Source organism: Camarhynchus parvulus, chromosome 24, assembly GCF_901933205.1.
Source record: "Camarhynchus parvulus chromosome 24, STF_HiC, whole genome shotgun sequence".
NCBI classification, from domain to species: domain Eukaryota; kingdom Metazoa; phylum Chordata; class Aves; order Passeriformes; family Thraupidae; genus Camarhynchus; species Camarhynchus parvulus.
This window is the reverse complement of record NC_044594.1, coordinates 3,297,692-3,320,080: the sequence shown is the minus strand read 5'-3', so window position 1 is coordinate 3,320,080 and position 22,389 is coordinate 3,297,692. Positions and strand designations below refer to the sequence as shown.

Here is a 22,389-nt window from a genome sequence, read left to right as displayed (position 1 = left end):
CAGTTGCCTGTCCCCTTTCCCTCACCCCCTGTCCTTGTCCCCTGTTCCTGTTCCCTCTCCCACGTCCTCTGTCCCAGTGCCCTGGTCCTGTCATCCCCTGTCCCCTCTTCCATGTCCCGTACCTGGTCTGCTGTCCCTGATCCTGTCTCCCTGTCCCCTTATCACTGTCCTCTCTCCCAGTCCCCCATCCCCCGGTGCCCTGTCCTGTGTCCCTGTCCTCCGTCCCCTCTCCTGTGTCCCATATCCCTGTCCCTCTCACCCTCTCTGCTCCCGTGTCTCTCTCCTACTCCGTGTTCCTGTCCCTGTCCCATGTCCCTGTCCCTCTCACCCCCTCCCATGTCCTTGTCCCTGTCCCTGTCCCGGTCCCTGTCCCGTGTCCCTGTCCCTGTCCCTCTCACCGCCGTTCCCGTGTCCCTGTCCCGGTCCCTGTCCCTGTCCCTGTCCCTGTCCCTGTCCCTCTCACCGCCGTTCCCGTGTCCCTGTCCCTGTCCCGGTCCCTGTCCCTGTCCCTGTCCCTGTCCCTGTCCCTCTCACCGCCGTTCCCGTGTCCCTGTCCCTGTCCCTGTCCCTGTCCCTGTCCCTGTCCCTGTCCCTCTCACCGCCGTTCCCGTGTCCCTGTCCCTGTCCCGTGTCCCTGTCCCTGTCCCTGTCCCTCTCACCGCTGTTCCCGTGTCCCTGTCCCGTGTCCCTGTCCCTGTCCCTGTCCCTGTCCCTGTCCCTCTCACCGCCGTTCCCGTGTCCCTGTCCCGGTCCCTGTCCCTGTCCCTGTCCCTGTCCCTGTCCCTGTCCCTCTCACCGCCGTTCCCGTGTCCCTGTCCCGTGTCCCTGTCCCTGTCCCTGTCCCTGTCCCTGTCCCTCTCACCGCCGTTCCCGTGTCCCTGTCCCTGTCCCGGTCCCTGTCCCGTGTCCCTGTCCCTCTCACCGCCGTTCCCGTGTCCCTGTCCCTGTCCCGGTCCCGGTCCCTGTCCCGTGTCCCTGTCCCTCTCACCGCTGTTCCCGTGTCCCTGTCCCTGTCCCCGTCCCTGTCCCGGTCCCTGTCCCTGTCCCTGTCCCTGTCCCGGTCCCTGTCCCGTGTCCCTGTCCCTCTCACCGCCGTTCCCGTGTCCCTGTCCCTGTCCCCGTCCCCGCCGTTCCGGGCCGGGCCCGTTCCGGGCCGTGCCGCGCTGTCCCCGTTGCCACGGCAACCCCGCGGACGCCGGCCGCACCCACCGGGCGCGGGGGGAGCGCGGTTCCCCCCCTCCCGCGGACGCTGTGGTAGCGCCCGGGAGCAGCCGCGTTCCGCTGAAACGTGGAATTATTATTTCCATTGGAAAACGGAATTATTTCCATTGGAAAACGGAATTATTTCCGCTGAAACATGGAATTATTTCCATTGAAAATTTGAATGATTTCCATTGAAACGTGGAATTATTATTTCCACTGAAAAATGGAATTATTTCCGCTGAAAAATGGGATTGTCTCCATTGAAACATGGAATTGTTTCCATTGGAAAACGGATTTTTCTCCATTGGAAAACGGAATTGTTTCTATTGGAAAATGGAATTATTTCCACTGAAAAATGGAATTATTTCCATTGGAAAATGGAATTATTTCCATTGAAACATGGAATTATTTCCATTGGAAAGCGGAATTATTACCATTGGAAAATGGAATTGTTTCTATTGGAAAATGGAATTATTTCCACTGAAAAATGGAATTATTTCCATTGGAAAATGGAATTATTTTCATTGGAAAATGGAATTATTTTCATTGAAACATGGAAATATTTCCATTGAAACATGGAATTATTTCCATTGAAACATGGCCAGGGGGGTGGGCTGGGGACCCTCCAGAGCTCCCTTCCCACCCCAACTATTGTGTGATTCTGTAAATGACAAAAATCATTGTAATTCACATTTAAATAAATAAATAAATCACTATTCCGTGATTCTGCAAATGGCAAAAATTATTGTAATACACATTTCAATGCAAATCGCTATTCTGTGATTGTGCAAATGGCAAAAATCGCTGTAACTCGCATTTAAATAAATAAATCACTGTTCTGTGATTCTGCAAATGGCAAAAATCATTGTAATTCACATTTAAATGTAAATCACTATTCTGTGATTCTGCAAATGAAAAAATCAGCGTAATTCACATTTCAATGTAAATCACTATTCTGTGATTGTGCAAATGGCAAAAATCGCTGTAATTCACATTTAAATAAATAAATAAAATCACTATTCCGTGATTCTGCAAATGGTAAAAATTGTTGTAATACACATTTCAATGTAAATCACTATTCTGTAATTCTGCAAACGACAAAAAATGGTTGTAATTCATATTTTCTTTATTTTAGGGATTGGCTTTTACCCTCCTGGAGCAGGAAGGGCTCCTGTCAAGCCCTGCAGAATTCCCAGCTCTCCTGCTGCCCTCATTCCAGCATTTGGGCAGCCCCATGGGGAACATCCCCTTCACAGCACCATCAAATCATTGAATAATTTGGGTTGGATTTCTGGTTTTATTTATTTTTAACCCTTTAGCCATCAGGCCGCTGCCTGGCTTGGTTAAACCCAGCTGCAAGCCCAGCTTTGGGGTCCCAGGGAGAGAAGAAAAGTCACAGTGGGTTTGTAGCGCCTGTGGTCACAGGGGAGGTGACAAAAATAAATATCTTCATTTGGGTCTGGATGTCCTGTCAGAGCACTGAGCTGCTGAGCTGTTGGTGGCAGAGGTTCCTGACGTGCTCAGAAGGTTCCAGGTGACTCTGGCCGGGTTTCCAGGAGCTCCTGAGGTGCCGAGGTGTTCATGGCAGAGGTTCCTGAAATGCTCTGAAGGTCCCAGGTGACCCAGGCCAGGTTTGCAGGGACACCTGAGGCGCTGAGCTGTTCATGGCAGAGGTTCCTGAAATGCTCTGAAGGTCCCAGGTGACCCAGGCCAGGTTTGCAGGGACACCTGAGGCGCTGAGCTGTTCATGGCAGAGGTTACTGAATTGCTCTGAAGGTTCCAGGTGGCTCAGGCCAGGTTTGCAGGAGCACCTGAGGTGCCGAGGTGTTCATGGCAGAGGTTCCTGAAAGGCTCTGAAGGTCCCAGGTGACTCTGGCCAGGTTTCCTGAGGTGATGAGCTGTTGGTGACAGAGGTTCCTGACGTGTTTTAAAGGTCCCAGGTGACTCTGGCCAGGTTTCCAGGGACACCTGAGGTGCTGAGCTGTTCATGGCAGAGGTTTGTGAAATGCTCTGGAGGTTCCAGGAGACCCAGGCCAGGTTTCAGGGGCACCTGAGGCATTGAGCTGCCCATGGCAGAAGTTCCTGACAATGTTTTGAAGATCCCAGGTGGCTCTGGCCAGGTTTCCTGAGGTGATGAGCTGTTGGTGACAGAGCTTCCTGAAATGCTCAGAAGGTTCCAGGAGACCCAGGCCAGGTCTTCAGGGGCACCTGAGGGGCTGAGCTGTTGGTGGCAGAAGTTTGTGAAATGTTCTGAAGGTTCCAGGTGACTCAGACCAGGTTTCCAGGGACACCTGAGGCATTGAGCTGCTCATGGCAGAAGTTCCTGACATGTTTTGAAGGTCCCAGGTGACCCAGGCCAGGTTTCCAGGGACACCTGAGCTGTTCATGGCAGAAGTTCCTGACGTGCTCTGAAGTTTCCAGGTGACCCAGGTTTGGAGTCCCAGAAGCACCTGAGGTGATGAGCTGCTGGTGGCAGGCATTCCTGATGTGATCGGAAGGTTCCAGGTGGCTCTGGCCAGGTTTCCAGGGACACCTGAGGCATTGAGCTGCTCATGGCAGAAGTTCCTGACATGTTTTGATGGTCCCAGGTGACCCAGGCCAGGTCTCCAGGAGCTCCAGCCCCACGTCCCTGCCCTGCTGGGTGACAGGTTTGGGGTCCCAGGGAGAGAAGAAAAGTCACAGTGGGTTTGTAGCACCTGTGGTCACAGAGGAGGTGACAAAATCAATCATAAAGATCTTAATTTGGGTCTGGATGTCTTGTCGGTTTTTTTTTGTTTTGGGGGTTTTTTGTTTTTTGTTGAGCTTCCTTCAACTGCCAGGGCGCCGCTGAGGGTGATGAGCTGTTGGTGGCAGAGGTTTGTGAAATGCTCTGGAGGTCCCAGGTGACCCAGGCCAGGTTTGCAGGACCAAAGCACCCCCAGGTGGCTTTGGGATGGAGCTCCCCGTCCCTCCTGCTCCTTCAAACCAAGATCCCTGAAAACTTCAATAAAAATGTCAGGAAATTGCAGTTTCCTGCACGGTTACACATCTGTCTCCCTTCCACACGTGAACTTCTCCTCGTTTATTGCCGTGCTTTTGTCACCTGGGTTCTTCTCTGGGCTTTCTGCATTTTTCTCGGGGGTTTCCAGATTCTTCTCTGGGGTTTCCATGTGTCCTTCCGTTACATATTGCATGTTGGGTTTGGGATTTCCAGCTAAAACACAACAGTCATTTATCTTTATTTATTATTTATTAATTATTATTTATTAATTATTATTTATTATTTGTTAATTATTAATAATTTATTATTTATTATTTATATTTAGTATCAAGAAATTATAACATTATTATTATTATTATTATTATTATTATTATTATTATTATTATTATTATTATTATTATTATTATTATTATTTAGTATTTAGTATTTAGTATTATTTAGTATTTATGGTTCCCACCTGCTCTGGCCACAATCAGCAGCAATTAAATAAACCAAGAAATGTTTATTATAATAAAATAAACAAGAATTATTTATTATAATTAAGCATTATAATATTAATTGAATATTATAATTATTATAACATTTATAAAATTGTCATAATTATTTATTATTATAATTAAATAAACTTAAAGACTTACTTATTATAACTAAATATTTTAATATTAATTGAATATTTTAATATTATAACATTTATAATGTTATTAAGATAATTATTTATTATAATTAAATAAACCAAGAATTAGTTGTTATTGAAAACAAGAAGATATTTACAAGAATATGTTAATTAAAGATTTTTACCTTGTCCATTCTTCTCATGGCCTGGACTGTCTTCGTTAGATCTGGATTTATAACTCTCCAGTGTCTGCTCTGAAACATCATTTTCTGCAGGAAAAAACCCACAAAAATGAATTTCAATAACTAAATTATTTCCTTTTAATGAAATAAAATCAGTAAAATGAAATAATTAAAATTACAAATGAATTTAAAATTAATTCATGAAATAAAGAAGATAAGAAAAACCCCACAAAAATGAACGGCGAGGGCGAGATTTTTTTTCCCCTATTATTCCTTCCCACCCTCTGCCTTGAGCAGAAAAATCCTGAGAGAAGAGTTAAAAAATGGGGATTTTATCAGCTTGACAGAGATCATCATCTCATACAGCATCATCTCACAAAAATCCTGAGAGAAGAGTTAAAAAATGGGGATTTATCAGCTTGACAGAGATCACCATCATCTCATAAAAACCCAGAGAGAAGAGTTAGAAATTGGAGATTTCTCAGCCTGACAGAGATCACCATCATCTCACAAAAATCCTGAGAGAAGAGTTAGAAAATCAGGATTTCTCAGACTGACAGAGATCACCATCATCTCACAAAAATCCTGAGAGAAGAGTTAGAAAATCAGGATTTCTCAGCCTGAGAGAGATCACCATCATCTCATACACCATCATCTCAGAAAAATCCTGAGAGGAGAGTCACAAAATGGGGATTTTATCAGCCTGACAGAGATCACCATCATCTCCCAAAAATTGTTAGAGAGGAGTCACAAGATGGGGATTTTATCAGCTTGACGGAGATTACCATCATCTCCCCAAAATCCTGAGAGAAGAGTTAAAAAATGGGGATCTCATCAGCCTGAGAGTGATCACCATCATCTCATAAAAATCCAGAGAGAAGAGTTAGAAAAACAGGATTTCTGAGCCTGACAGAGATCACCATCATCTCATAAAAGTCCTGAAAGAGTCACAAATTGAGGATTTCTCAGCCTGAGAGAGATCACCATCATCTCATATGAACACCATCATCTCAGAAAAATCCTGAGTTACAAATTGTGGATCTCATCAGCCTGAGAGTGATCACCATCATCTCATAAATATCCTGAGAGAAGAGTTAGAAAATGGGGATTTTATCAGCCTGACAGAGATCACCATCATCTCATACACCATCATCTCATACAGCATAATCTCACAAAAATCTAAGAGTTACAAATTGTGGATTTATCAGCCTGAGAGAGCTCACCATCATCTCAAAAAAATCCAGAGAGGAGAGTTAGAAAATGGGGATTTCTCAGCTTGACAGAGATCACCATCATCTCACAAAAATTGTGAGAGGAGTTACAAAATGGGGATTGATCAACCTGACAGAGATCACCATCATCTCACAAAAATCCTGAGAGAAGAGTTAGAAAATCAGGATTTCTCAGCCTGAGAGAGATCACCATCATCTCATACACCATCATCTCAGAAAAATCCTGAGAGAAGAGTTAAAAATGGGGATTTTCTCAGCCTGACAGAGATCACCATCACCTCATACAGCATCATCTCATAAAAATCCTGAGCGAACAGTTAGAAAATGGGGATTTTATCAGCCTGACAGAGATCACCATCATCTCCCAAAAATTGTTAGAGAGGAGTCACAAGATGGGGATTTTATCAGCTTGGTGGAGATCACCATCATCTCACAAAAATCCTGAGAGAAGACTTAAAAAATGGAGATTTTATCAACTTGACAGAGATCACCATCATCTCATACAGCACCATCTCATAAAAATCCTGAGTCACAAATTGTGGATCTCATCAGCCTGACAGAGATCACCATCATCTCATAAAGGTCCTGAAAGAGTCACAAACTGGGGATTTCTCAGCCTGACAGAGATCACCATCATCTCCCAAAAATCCTGAGAGAAGAGTCACAAAATGGGCATTTATCAGCCTGACAGAGATCATCGTCACCTCCCAAAAATCCTGAGAGAAGAGTTAAAAAATGGGGATTTTCTCAGCCTGAGAGAGATCACCATCACCTCATACAGCATCATCTCAGAAAAATCCTAAGAGTTACAAACTGGGGATCTCATCAGCCTGAGAGAGATCACCATCATCTCATAAAAATCCTGAGAGAAGAGTTAGAAAATCGGGATTTCTCAGCCTGAGAGAGATCACCATCATCTCATAAAAATCCTGAGAGAAGAGTCATAATTTGGGGATTTTATCAGTCTGAGAGAGATCACCATCATCTCATACCCCATTACTTCCCAAAAATCATGAGAGAAGAGTTACAAACTGGGAATCTCATCAGCCTGAGATCGCCATCATCACATAAAAATTCTGAGAGTCACATTTTTGGGGATTTCTCAGCTTGACAGAGATCACCATCACCTCCCAAAAATCCCGAAAGAGTCCCAGATTGGGGATTTCTCAGCCTGGGCACCTCAGGGATGGCCTTGAGCCCCCAGTTCCCGTTCCTCACCTCTCTTCCACAGCCCGTGAGCTTTCTTCAGCTTCACCATGAACAGCAGCACAATGATGAGCAGCACCAGGATCAGAGCAGCCACCAGGAAGGGCAGCAGGAGATTCTTCTCCTTCCTCAGGAGTCCTTTGGGTTTGGGATTTTGCTCTGTAACACAGGTTTGTGCTGTTAAATGTGCTGGGAATTCAAACAGGAATGATTTCACCCCAGTGATGCGTTCCTGAAAAATCAAGTTTCTTTCCTGCAGGGGAAATCTGATTGGAGCAGAGACCTTTTTGCAGTTATGTATATTTTTTTCCTTTTATATCTATTATTTATTTATAAATAAAAGGAAATACTTATAGATTTCCTTTTCTATATATTTCCTTTTCCTTTCCTTTAGTTATGTCTACTTTTTCCTTTCAGAAATCTTCCAGTGATCGTTTTCATCAGTTACACTGGTTGCTAGAACAAATTGATTTTTCCACCTGTGCTTCCCAGAATTTCCTCCCTGCTAACCCATTCCATTCTCTGAGATTTTCTAAAATCATCCCCTTTTGCCACTGCTTGAATTTCTCTCTTTCTCCAGGCAGCACTGACAGAACCAGAGCACACAGCCTCGAGCTGCACCGAGGGAAATACGGGTTGGATATTAGGAAAAAGTTTAATAAAGTTTTTTTAGAGAAAGGGTGATTAAGTTTTTCACAGAAAGGGTGATAAAGTTCTGGAATGTTCTGCCCGGGGAGGTGGTGGAGTCCCCATCCCTGCGTGTGTTTAACAAAGCCTGGATGTGGCACTGGTTTGGTTGAGGGGTTTGGCCTGGGCTGGATTTAATGATCTTTAGGGTCTTTTCCAACCTGGTCATTCTGTGATTCTGTAATTCTGTGATTTTGTGAATTCTGTGAACAGTTGTTGCACAGTGCCATCTAGTGCAGCCCATCAGAGCATCCCAGCCTGGCTCCCACCCTGCTCCTGCCCTTTCTCCTCCAAGGAGAGGGATTTTGGCAGGGAAAAGGAGGGAACAAGCAGGAAATGCTGTGCTCTGTGTCCCACACTCCTCTGGGATGTGGCATGGAACGCTGTGCCCGGCAGCATGCCTGGAATTGTGATTTCAGGTTTGATAAACTCAGGTGGCTGAGACCAAACTCACCGTGCAATGTGGCGTCTGTGAGGTTTGGCTGGGCTGGTGCTGAGCTGGGAACAGCTGGATTCCCTGGGGATGCAAGTTTGAAATTTTTTTTTTTTCCTGGGGGGTAAGAGTTTTTTTTGATCTCTGGGGATGCAGAGGAGTTGGAAAATTCTGGATTCCCTGGGGATGCAGAGGGGCTGGAAACTTCTGGATTCCCTGGGGATGCAGAGGGGCTGGAAATTTCTGTTTTCTCTGGGGATGCAGAAGGGTTGGAAAATTCTGGATTCCCTGGGGATGCAGAGGAGTTGGAAAATTCTGGATTCCCTGGGGATGCAGTAGGGCTTGAAACTTCTGGATTCTCTGGGGATGCAGAGGGGCTGGTACCTGCTGGATTCTCTGGAGAACTGGAAACTGCTGGATTCTCTGAAGAACTGGAAACTGCTGGATTCTCTGAAGGGCTGGGAACTTCTGCATCCTCTGAAGGTCTGGTTGCTTGTTTGCAGCCTGAAGAAACCCCTCAAAAAATGACAAAAATCAGAAGAGGCTTTGCCACCGAGCAGATCCTTGATAAACCACCCTGCCCTTCTCCATGCTCTGGATTGTTTGGGTTTTCTGCCCTGCTCCATGTCCTGGATTGTTTTTTGTATTTTCTGCCTTTCTCCATGCTCTGGATTGTTTGGGTTTTCTGCCCTGCTCTATGCTCTGGATTATATGGATTTTCTGCCCTGCTCCATGTCCTGGATTCTTTTTTGGATTTTCTGCCCTGCTCCCTACTCTGGATTTTTTATTGGGTTTTCTGCCCTGCTCCATGCCCAGCATTGTTTTTGGGGTTTTCTGTCAGATCAAGGGTCTCACTTCCAGTCCCACCTCTCAGAATACATTTCCTGCCCTTTCCTGCCCTCGCTGCTCTGAAATGAGGAATCACATGAAACGCTTGGCTGTGGGGAGCTTGGGCAGGAGCTGCTGCTCAGCTCTGCCACCCATGAACAGCCCCAAACCCATTTTTGGCCTCAGATTCCTCATTTTAAAGCAGACCCCACACTTCTGTGTGTATCTATATCATTTTCACCAGCTCGGGCAGTGAAATTGCAGAGCAGAGCTGCAGTACCTGAGCTGGGGAGGTCCTGGAAGGGCAAAGATGCCGCCAGGCTCCGTGCCCCGAGCGCAGGGTGCTGGATGATGCAGCTGGCTGTCACTTTGGGGCTGTAGCTGAGGATCCTCAGGGTGCTCCTGGTGCTCCATTTCTTCCCATCAGCTCCCAGCTGGTGCCTGGTGTCACCTGCAAATCCATTGGGAGAGAAAAAGAATAAAATGGAATGAAATAAAATAGAATGAAATAAAATGGAATGAAATAAAATGGAATGAAATAAAATAGAATGAAATAAAATAGAATGAAATAAAATAAAATAAAATAAAATAGAATAAAATAAAATAAAATAAAATAAAATAAATAAAATAAAATAAAATAAAATAAAATAAAATAAAAATAAAAATAAAATAAAAATAAAATAAAATAAAAATAAAAATAAAAATAAAATAAATAAAATAGAATAAGAATAAGAATAAGAATAAGAATAAGAATAAGAATAAAAATAAAAATAAAAATAAAAATAAATAAAATAGAATAAGAATAAAAATAAAAATAAAAATAAAATAGAATAAAATAAAAAAGAATAAAAATATAAATAAAATAAAATAGAATAAAAAAGAATAAAAAAATTAAAATAGAATAAAATAAAATAGAATAAAATAAAATAAAAAAGAATAAAAAAGAATAAAACAAAAAAGAATAAAATAAAATAAAATAAAATAAAATAAAATAAAATAAAATAAAATAAAAATAAAACAAAAACAGAATAAAATGAAATAAGAATAAAATAAAATAAAATAAAATAAAATAAAATAAAATAAAAATAAAACAAAAACAGAATATAATGAAATAAGAATAAAATAAAAAATAATAAAATAAAATAAAATAAAATAGAATAAAATAAAATAAAACAAAACATTTCTATCCCCCTGAAATCCCATTCTCCTACAGCATTCTTCCCCTTTTCCAGCTGTTGGAATTTACACAGAGGATCCCTTGCTTTGCACAAGGAATCAGGGGGAGTCTGGTGGCTTTCCCAGAATTACTGATTACTCCAGGTAATGCTGATGACATGAAACATAAAGTTGTATTTAAAGTAACCAGAGATGTGTTTGAACAGCCCTGGTGGAGGGGAAGGGGTTTCAGACATTTGCCTGAAGCACACAAATATTTCTGTTTCTCATGCGGAGCTTCTGATGCTCCCCTCGCTCCGTTACCCTGAAATGAAAGAAATTCCCAATTCCCAAATGAACCTTCCCAGATCCGCGTTTCTCAGCCCTCTTTTCCATCCCCGGCAGGGCCAGGTAAGAGCTCCAAAAGGATTTCAGAAATCACCTTTGTCAGCAGCAGCTCAGGAATTACAGCTGCTCTGCCCCTGCTGAGCCCTGGTGTTGTCAGCAATTAAGATTTATTCGCTATTTTCTGATCAGTGTAAATATTTGCAGGAAGCGATTAAAGCTGGGAATGGAAGGGCAAGAAAGGAGAGGCACTCCAAGCCTTCAAAAAATGGAGAAAACCCACAGAAATTGGAGAAATACTGGATTAGAGCAATGATTTCTTATGTTGCACACGATTAAATTTGTGTCTCTCGCATTTTCATGTAAAAGGGGCTGCTCTGAAGGGCAGCCCCAGGCGAACCAAGGCAGCAGCCCCAGCTCTGAGGGGCCGGCTCAGGTGTTCCCCCGGCTCCAAAGGCAAGGGGGAGCTCAAGGCAAGGAGAGGTTTTTGTTAAAAAAATCAGTTAATTTTTGTTAAAATATTTGTTAAATTTTTGTTAAAATACTGGAAAAAAACCAGTTCTGGCTCGCAGGAGGGGTTTGGTGTCTGAAATGCGTGCTGTGATGTCACAAATAATTCGCTTGATCAGGGTGGTTTCAGGCTCGGGGAACCCCCTCAATTTAGAAAAACACTGTGAGAGACAGAGATGAAAAATCAGGGGGATAAAATCCCAGTTTATAAGTATATTGAGGTTCTTATGATTTCCCAGCTGGTATTGGCAGACCCTCACACACAGCCCAGCTCTCCCCAAACTCAGGCAGGATTTAAAAACCTCCTTTTCCACCATGCACTACTCCAGAACACATTTTTTACATTAAAACCCTCCAGATTTTATCTGCCAACCCGATTTATTCTTATGATTAAGATTTATTTTATTTTTTTACTTTATTAAGACCTGATTTATCCCCATTATCAACTCCAATTTCCATCCATATTCAGGCCAGAACGCACAAATTCTCTGCTGTTTTCTAGAGCTCTTATTTAAAAATAAATCTTTTGGGCCAGGAGAGGTTCCAGCTTCAGCTTTAAATCCATTTCTTGATGATGCAAAACACAAGCCAGAGCTTGTTGATGCGTGAAAGAAAAAAAACATTTGCATCCCCTGAGTGTTTTTCTCACATTTTTGTACAGCTGTGCACTGGGGCTGCTAAGGCAGTGATTTGTAGAATAATGTTATTTTTGGCACTGCTAGAATGGCAGTTATTTGTGCAGCAGACAGGTTAAAGGAGAAGAAAAGCTGCTGGGGCTTTGAAAATCAGGGTTCCGGGATTTTGGGTGTCGTTTTATCCCAAATAAAGTGGGAAAAAAGTGGAATTATCCCAAACAAGTGGAGTTCAGCGCTGTTATTCCAGGACTTGGGGTTTATTTTATCTCGGTGGAATATTAATGCTGAAATTGCAAATTTGGTGTTTATTTTATCCCAGTGGAACTTGGTGTTGAAATTACAGAGGTTTGGGTTTATTTTATCCCACTGGAATTTAGAGCTGAGGTTCCAAAATTCTGGGCTCATTTTATCCCTGTGGAATTTAACGCTGAAATTCCAGGGATTTTGGGTTCGATTTATCCCAGTTCCAGGATTCTGGGTTCATTTTATTCCCTGTGGAATTCAGTGCTGAAATTCCAGGGATTTTGGGTTCGATTTATCCCAGTGTAATTTAGTGCTGAGGTTCCAGGGGTTTGGGCTCATTTTATCTCAGTGGAATTCAGAGCTGAGGTTCCAGGATCCTGGGTTTAATTTATCCCAGTGAAATTTAATTTAATATTCAATTTATTCCGGTGGAATTTATTGCTGGAATTCCAGGGGTTTGGGTTTATTTTATCCCACTGGAATTTAGAGCTGAGGTTCCAAAATTCTGGGCTCATTTTATCCCTGTGGAATTTAATGCTGAAATTCTGGGGATTTTGGGTTCGATTTATCCCAGTTCCAGGATTCTGGGTTGATTTTATCCCTGTGGAATTTAATGCTGAAATTCCGGGGATTTTGGCTTTGTTTTATCCCAGTTCCAGAATTCTGGGTTCATTTTATTCCCTGTGGAATTCAGCGCTGAAATTCAGGGGTTTGGTTCATTTTATCCCAGTGCAATTTAGTGCTGAAATTCCAAAGGTTTTGGTTCACTTTATCCCAGTGGAATTCAATGCTAAAATTCCAGGATTTTGGATTTATTTTATCCCACTGGAATTTAGAGCTGAGGTTCCAAAATTCTGGGTTGATTTTATCCCTGTGGAATTTAATGCTGAAATTCCAGGGATTTTGGGTTTGATTTATCCCAGTTCAGGATTCTTGAAATTCGGGGGTTTTGGGTTGATTTTATCCCTGTGGAATTTAATGCTGAAATTCCGGGGGTTTTGGGTTTGATTTATCCCAGTTCCAGGATTCTGGGTTGATTTTATCCCTGTGGAATTTAATGCTGAAATTCCGGGGGTTTTGGGTTGATTTATCCCAGTTCCAGGATTCTGGGTTCATTTTATTCCCTGTGGAATTCAGTGCTGAAATTCAGGGAGTTTGGTTCATTTTATCCCAGTGCAATTTAGTGCTGAAATTCCAAAGGTTTTGGTTCACTTTATCCTAGCGGAATTCAATGCTAAAATTCCAGGATTTTGGATTTATTTTATCCCACTGGAATTTAGAGCTGAGGTTCCAAAATTCTGGGCTCATTTTATCCCTGTGGAATTTAATGCTGAAATTCTGGGGATTTTGGGTTCGATTTATCCCAGTTCCAGGATTCTGGGTTGATTTTATCCCTGTGGAATTTAATGCTGAAATTCCGGGGGTTTTGGGTTTGATTTATCCCAGTTCCAGGATTCTGGGTTAATTTTTATCCCCTGTGGAATTCAGTGCTGAAATTCAGGGGGTTTGGTTCATTTTATCCCAGTGCAATTTAGTGCTGAAATTCCAAAGGTTTTGGTTCACTTTATCCCAGTGGAATTCAATGCTAAAATTCCAGGATTTTGGCTTTATTTTATCCCTGTGGAATTTCATGCTGACTGCTCCCCAGCGCTGCCCCAAGCTGCAGCCATGAATTTCAGACCCAGCTGATATTTCCCCCTCCAGCACCTTCAAACCAGCCCAAAAACGGACATTTTAAACCCAATTTCGGTGCTCCAAGAGAGTTTGAGCTCTTACCTGGCAGCTCAATCCCGTTGTCCAGCAGCCAGGAGATCTGGGGCTGGGGTCTGCCCCCCTGGCTGTGGCAGGACAGTTTGATGCCTCTTTCCTCATCCTGGGAGATTTCCAGCACTGGGTGCGAAGGAGAAGCTGCAGCAGGAAGATTTAGGATCAGTTTAGAGGCATTTTCTACTCCTTTTCCATCAGCATTATTGCATTTTTTCCTTTTTCATCAGCATTATTGGAGGGGCTGGTAGCAGGCGCCCAGCTGGGTAAGAATTAGCATGGACTCCATGATCCAGAAGGCATGAAAGGCACTTTATTATTAGAAATAATTAATATTAAACTATTAATTATGATTGAATTGTTAGAAATCTTTATTATTACAGTTCATTTATTTATTATTATTATTATTTATTTATTATTAGAAATCTACAGTTCTTATAGAAACAATGGAAAATCGAATACTTCATTATTGGAAATTTACAGATCTTATAGAAATGATGGAAAACCTAATACTTTACTATTAGAAATCTACAGCTCTTAGAGAAACAATGGAAAATTGAATACTTTATTATTAGAAATCTACATTTCTTATAGAAAACCTAAGACTTTATTATTGGAAATCTATAGTTCTTCTAGAAACAATGGAAACCTAGGATTTTATTATTAGAAATCTACAGATCTTATAGAAATAATTAAAACCTAAGATTTTATTATTGGAAATTTACAGTTCTTATAGAAACAATGGAAAACCTAAGATTTTATTTTTGGAAATTTACAGTTCTTGTAGAAACAATGGAAAATCTAAAACTTTATTATTAGAAATCTACAGATCTTATAGAAACAATGAAAACCTAATAATTTATTATTGGAAATCTACAGTTCTTACAGAAAACCTAAGACTTTATTATTAGAAATCTATAGTTCTAATGGAAACAATGGAAAACCTAAGATTTTATTATTGGAAATTTACAGTTGTTATAGAAACAATGAAAACCTAAGATTTTATTATTGGAAATTTACAGTTCTTGTAGAAACAATGGAAAATCTAAAACCTTTATTATTAGAAATCTACAGATCTTATAGAAACAATGAAAACCTAATACTTTATTATTGGAAATCTACAGTTCTTACATGAAACCTAAGACTTTATTATTAGAAATTGACAGTTCTTAGAGAAACAATGGAAAACCTAAGACTTTATTATTAGAAATCTACAGTTTTCTCGAAATAATGGAAAATCTAAGACTTTATTATTAGAAAACTACAGGTTCTTATGGAAACAATGGTGGACCTAAGACCTGATTGGTCTTACAGTGAAAATCTCTCCCACACTATTGGTGGCTATCAAAAACACACTCTGGAGAATCATAAATATAAATAATGACTACAGAAAGAGAGATGATAATTGTTTGAATTGTTTGAATTCTTTGAATTCTTTGAATTTTAGAGAACCACATCTATAAGAAATGGTTGCAGAAAGAGAGATAATAATTGTTTGAATTATTTGAATTCTTTGAATTGCCTGAATTCTTTGAATTTTAGAGAACCATATTTATAAATAATGGTTACAGAAAGAGAGATGATAATTGTTTGAATTCTTTGAATTGTTTGAATTCTCTGAATTTTAGAGATCCATATCTATAAGAAATGGTTACAGACAGAGAGATAATAATGGTTTGAATTTTTTGAATTGTTTGAATTTCTTGAATTCTTTGAATTTTAGGGAACCATATCTATAAACAATGGTTACACAAAGAGAGATAATAATTGTTTGAATTGTTTGAATTGTTTGAATTCTTTGAATTTTAGAGAACCATATCTACAAACGATGGTTACAGAGAGATGATAATAGTTTGAATTGTTTGAATTCTTTGAATTTTAGAGAACCATATTTATAAATAATGGTTACAGAAAGAGAGATAATATTTTTTTCCTCAAAGTTTCCCCACAGATTCTACACAGCTTCCCAGGATTTTTCTGGGAAAGTCTGTGCCTCCTCTCTGTTTTAACTCTGAGGGGACTGAGTTAAAAGCAAAATGGAAAAATGGATGGAGAAATGGATGGAGAAATGGATGGAAAAATGGATGGAAAAATTCAGGTTGGATTTGAGGAGCTGGCTCTGTTCTGCTCTAGGTAAAAAACCAAACCCAGGTGAGGGAACTTACCCAAAATCTCAACATTCTGGCTCTTGGTTTTGACGTGCCTGGTGTAGTACAAGCACCTGTAAATTCCTTCGTCCTGCTGGGTCAGGTTGGACAGCTGGATGGATAATTCCTCCTTGGAATAATGGAGCAGTTTGTACCTCTGGTCTTTTAAAACTGCCAGGAACAGAAAACCCAGCACACCACGGGGGTTGGTACAGCTCAGGAAAAAAGCTTGAGGAGAGTTTTTATTTTATGGCATTTTAAAATTTCAGTTTTTTAAATGAAAGCATCTCCTAGGACATCTCTGCTCTCTTTTCTCTCTCTTGACTTTCTAATCTTTAATTCTTTCCTCCTGCTGCACGATTTACAGGAGCCCTCAGGGTCAGCCCAACAAGTCCATGAACTTTTCCCACAATTGCAGCACAGAAAATGCAACTTCTGCCCTTAAATTGAACTGAAACTGGGGCTTTGTACAAACATCAGGGGGAAAGAGACCTCAAAACTTCTCTTTTTATCTCAATTTTTTTTTTAGCTGAGGTTTTGACAGAATACTGAGCTGGAAGGAAATCCCAGCAATTTGGGCGAATCCCGACAATTTTATAATTATAATTAAAATTATTTAATTTTGTAATTAAATTGAATAAATGTAATTTAAATAAATGTATTTTAAAGAAATGTAATTTAACTATTTCTTTAATTTATTTTAATTTTATAATTAAGATTGAATTAATTAATTTAATTCATTTTAATTTTATAATTCATATTTGTCTTCTGCCAGGAAGGGGCTGCAGGTTAACCCCCCAAGGGAAGGAGGTGGTGCCTCAGGATTTCAACTTTTATATTTTTCGTGTATTTGTAACCCTGCAGTTCTTTAGTGTTTAAACTCCACACTCAGTGGGAGCTGCTGCTTCCCCATTCTGGGCAGACACAACAATTCCTCTCCAGGATTTTAGCTTTTCTACTTTCCATCTATTTGACAGAGATGATATTATATTTAATACTAATGCTACTACTACTACTACTACTACCAATAATAAATTATATTTAATAATAGTATATTATTATATTTTTCACGTATTTGTAACCGGCAGTTCTTTAGTCTATACTTTAAACTCCACACACAGTGGGAGCTGCTGCTGTCCCATTTGGGGCAGACACAACAATTCCTCTCCAGGATTTCAGCTTTGCTATTTTCCATCTATTTGAAAGAGATGATATGATATTTAATACTAATGCTACTACTACCACTACTACTACTACCAATAATAAATTATATTTAATAATAGTATATTATTATATTTTCCATCTATTTGTAACCCTGCAGTTCTTTAGTGTAGAACTCCAAACTCCACACCCAGTGGGAGCTGCTGCTTCCCCATTCTGGGCAGACACAACAATTCCTCTCCAGGCCTGGCAATCAAGGACACCTCACTGCCTCAGGCCCCAGAGATGGAAACAAAAGGGAGTTGGGGGCAGCAAACTTGGGGTCAATGACTTCATTAGCTGGAGCTGGAATTGGCAGATTCACCCCCAAAATGCAAATGGACCAAACTTATAAAAGTGTGAATTCCGTGACCATTTTGGGTGGGTTTTGTCTGCCCTAAATGTACCTGGAGGACCTTCAATAAAGAGAAAAAGAGCGTTTTTTTACTCTTTTAATTTTGTCTGGCCTGTGTTTTCAGGTAGCCCCAAAAGGCACCAATTTCTGGTGACCACAAAGGACCCTCTGGACCCACAACCCCCCCGCTGGCACTTTGGGCATCACCCTGGCCAGGGTGGCAGCAGGGCCAGCTCAGTGTCCCCAGTGCCCACCACCACTCTGGGTTCACACTTACCCTGCTGGGCGTTGAGGAAAATGGTGAAATTCCGCGGGTTTAACCACTGCAGGGTGAAGTTGTTGTTGCTGGCGGTGCTGAAGGTGCAGTTAAGGTTCAGATTTTCTCCTTCCTTCAGAGCCACAGAGTCACTGGCAGCCCCTGGAAACGCCCCTGCCACGCACCAGGGGGAAAAACAAGTTGGAAATTGTGACATGAAGCAAAGCAGGGGTATTTTGCACAGAGTAATGTGTTAATTTCCTTTTTTTTTGCAATGGTTTTTTAATATTTCTACATTGCCAGTATGGTTATAGGGATATAAATAAATTATTTTCATTGGACAGCTCGTCTGTGTGGTAAAGGTTTGGGATCTCCACCTGCCAGCACCACCTGATTATTAATTATTAAATAATTATTAAACCAGTTTTAATTTTTAGCCAAGAAAGTATTTCATTATTAGCCAAAACAGAACTGAAGCAGACCCATTTCATGCACTCTCTCCCTGGATTTAAACACAAATATTCAATTTTCACTCATCCCATGATGATAACTAAATAATATTTAAGGTCCCTTCCAACCCAAACCATTCTCTGATTTTGTGTCCCATTTGCTCAGTGTGTGACTGAGCAGCGAATGATTTCCCAGCACCTCTAAAAATGAGGCCTTTAAATTCAGAAATGAAACTTCTTTTGAAAAAAAGCCACCCAAACCTGGCCTGGCAGAGGTTACTAAAATGAAATCTCACTCTCTCTTCTCCCAGCTCGTTTCACAGGCTGGCAGTAAAATGTGCTTTTTCTCTCCAGCCATTCTAAGGCAGATAAAGCACTTTGTGAGAATATTTGGTGACAATTCGAATGAATTGCCTTCTCCAGGCAAAAACTGTGCCCTGGAGAATTCTAACATTGCTGCCTGGCTTGGAGCTGAGTAAATGGGCAGCAGGAGAGTTTTGTTTTCATTCCTGCTTTGTGTGTTTTGATTTGATTTTCCGTGTAACTGTCAGCTGCCAGTTCCCACTGCAGTTTGGGGAAATGAATCTTTCTGGGCTTTGGGGAAGATTTTCATATTCTTAATGCTCAGAAATGAGGTTTTTTGGGGGAATTTTGCTGGAGCTGATTTTTGTACCTCCAGAACCTGCCTTGTGTCCCTGTAGGACAGTTTCCCATGGGGATTGTGGCTGTGAGAGGAGCTGTGGCAGGAGGTGAGAGTTGTTTAGAGGCAGCTGGGGCTCTGTGTGGTTTTTCACAGCCCCCTCGGGTATTTCTGTCCCCGTGATGGTTTCCTGTCACCACCAGCAGCGTGGGGACATCACACCTTTGGGGGTGACAGCAGCGAGGCTGAGCAAGAGGAGCTGGGGGTGTTGTTGCTGTTCCAACCCAGGGCACAAATGGAATTTCCACGGGAGACCACTGGAAAATGAGTTTTATCCACGGCATGACTCACAGGGCAGCTCTTCCCAGCACAGGGGCTCTGCTGCGGTCACCAAATGTGGGAGCTGGCCCCAGGGCAGCTCCAGGGCTGGTGGCTTTTGTCCCACGGGGATCCCACCTGGAAAAAGCCCTCTGCCACCGAGTGACAGATCCTTGGCAAGAAAGGGCAGCAGTCTGGTGCTGGGAATTGCAGGAGGCGCTGAGCAGAGTGGTTCTGCTGTGGCTGCTGCTCTTGGAGCCCCCAGGAAGTGACTGAGAGCTGCTTGCACTGAGAGCATGGGTGCAGAGCTGGCTGCGAGCCTGTAACCCACAGAGCCAGCCCTTTTAATGAGTTTGGTGCAGAGTTATCTGCGAGAGTCTAACCCACAATCACCCCATTTAGCAATTTTGGTGCAGTTATCTGAGAGATTCTAACCCACAATCATTCTATTTAATAATTTTGATGCAGTTATCTGTGAGCTTGTAACACACAATCACCCTATTCAATAATTTTGGTGCGGTTAATTGTGAGATAGTTACAGAGCTACCCCAATTAATGAGTGAGTTTTGGTGCAGTTATCTGTGAGATTCTAACCCACAATCATTCTATTTAATAATTTTGATGCAGTTATCTGTGAGCCTGTAACCCACAGAGCCAACACTTTTAATGAGTTTGGTGCAGAGTTATCTGTGAGATTCTAACCCACAATCACCCCATTTAATAATTTTGGTGCAGTTATTTGTGAGTCTGTAATCTACCATCACCCCAGTTAATGATTTTGGTGCAGTTATCTGTGAGATAGTTACTCACAGAGCCACCCCATCTAATGAGTGAGTTTTGGTGCAGTTATCTGTGAGATTCTAACCCACTATCATCATATTTAATAATTTTGGTGCAGTTATCTGAGATTGTAACCCACAATCACTCCATTTAATAAGTGAGTTTTGGCGCAGATGTCTGTGAGATTCTGACCCACAGCCACCCTGTTTAATGAGTTAATTTTGGCACAGAGTTATCTGTGAGCTTGTAACCCACAGACCCATCCCATTTAATGATTTTGGGGCAGAGTTATCTGTGAGATTGTACCCACAGAGCCACCCCATTTAATGAGTTAGTTTTGGTGCAGTTATCTGCGAGATTCTAACCCACAATCACCCCATTTAATGAGTTTTGGCACAGATATCTGTGAGCCTGTAACCCACAGAGCCACCGCATTTAATGAGTTGGTTTTGTCCTGGCTGCTGACCTGTGGATGGAGCTGAATTAATTCTGGAAGCCAAGGCAGCAGCTGCAAATCCATCCTGCAGGACTCTGGGGCAAAAGGGAGGAGAGGGGGTGGACTGGGAATTAACAGATGATAGGGACAGCCCTGCAGTGGTTTCTGCTCCAGGGTCTGCCAAGGAGGGAGGGGGAACATTGCCCCAGGATCATGGACCCAAAGGTCAGGAGTGAAGCCTGCAGGGATCCTGCCGTGGATTGCTGCCCTGCTCCTTCCCTGGATCCTCTGTTAGACCCTTTCTCCATCCTCTGCCTGGCACAGACATGAACCTGTCACACTCCTGTGTCTGAAAGCCAAAGAAGATCCAAATAAGCTGCCTCCCCTAGCAGGAGTGAGGACATGAGCATCTAAAGAGCTTTTCTTTTCCAAAAGACTTCACAAGTTCTCCCTGAGTTGCTCTGACTTCACACAATGCACCAAAAAGGCCAAATTTGGATTTCTGACCCAGGCAAAGGAAGCATTCATTTTGATCCCCTGCCCAAATTTAAGGCAGAATCTTTGGATACCCCAAAGCTTTGTCACCCAGGAGTAACTCGGTGTCACTGATCCTGGGTTTGGGACTCAGTGAGCTCACTGACCCCTAAATGGGGCGACAGCTCCTAAATGGGGTGACAAAACTGGGAATGGGGTGATGTCCTGGTTCAGGGCAAATTTGGGAGAGACCCCCCAAAAGGGTTCCTCTAGAAAAGCAGATCCGATTGGCCAGGACACTGGAACAGGACAAAATTGGGAAAGGGGTGACAAAATTGGGAATGGGGTGACAAAACTGGGAATGGGGTGATGTCCTGGTTCAGGGCAAATCTGGGAGAGAACCCCCAAAGTGGTTCCTCTGGAAAAGCAGATCCGATTGGCCGGGACACCGGGACAGGACAAAAACTGGGAAAGGGGAGACATTATAATTTTGTCACCCGCACCCAAGAGCCCTGTGCCCTGTGCTGGAGCTCTGGGAAGAGTTTTCCCAGCAGGACAGGGCAGGAGAGCTGGGCTGAGATAAAGCCGGGCTTACCTTGCAGCAGGAGCAGCGGCACGGTGAGCAGCGCCCCGGGCACGCTCATGCTGAGCTGGGCTGGGCTGGGCTGAGCTGAGCTGAGTTTGGCTGGGTTGAGCCGGGCTCGGATGAGCTGAGCTCGGCTGGGCTGAGCTCGGCTGAGCTCGGCTTCCCCCGTGCGCTCCCTTTTCAGCGCATTCCCCGCGCCTTCAGCCGCCCCGGGCTCGCTTGCCCGCTGCCCCCAGCCCGCGTTTCCTCCGCGGTGGCGGCGCTGAGCCCGCGGTGACCTCACGGAACCGGTGGGCGACAGCAGCGGGGACTCGGAATTTCAGCGCTGTCCCCGAGCCCCGGCTCAGCTCGGGCAGAGGGAGAAGGGAAAAGGGCAGGGAAATGGGAAATGTGCGGTGGGGTCACCCTGCAGCCGCTGGGATGCGCCGGGGTTTCACTCCCAAGGCAGCACTTACCTGGTGGATGCGGGAAAACTTTAATGTTTTTAATCCATCCGTTTTAATTTTTTAATCCATCCATTTTAAATGCCTGGGTTATAAAAATGACACTTGTGGATGTGGAAAGGCTGCTTAAAAACCCATTTTAAATGCCCGGATTAAAAAAAAAAAAAAAAGGTCAATCGTGAAAGTGGCAAGGCTGCCTAAAAACCCATTTTAAATCCTTGGATTAAAAAATGTCACTCGTGGATGTGGCAAGGCTGTTTAAAACCCCATTTTAAATGCCTGGATTAAA

The 22,389-nt window shown here is 42.6% G+C and overlaps 1 protein-coding gene across 1 annotated transcript; it reads right to left on the bottom strand.

The window, feature by feature from the left end:
* Positions 1 to 4,223: 4,223 nt before the first annotated feature.
* CRTAM (cytotoxic and regulatory T cell molecule) lies at positions 4,224 to 21,715 on the bottom strand. Its single transcript, XM_030964789.1, has 10 exons — positions 21,667 to 21,715; positions 17,996 to 18,148; positions 16,182 to 16,334; positions 14,029 to 14,160; positions 9,645 to 9,815; positions 8,976 to 9,040; positions 8,505 to 8,930; positions 7,429 to 7,669; positions 4,982 to 5,065; positions 4,224 to 4,396 (listed from the first exon to the last, which is right to left on the bottom strand). Exons 1-10 carry the CDS (start codon positions 21,713 to 21,715, stop codon positions 4,224 to 4,226), a joined length of 1,647 nt encoding a protein of 548 aa, XP_030820649.1.
* Positions 21,716 to 22,389: the final 674 nt, after the last annotated feature.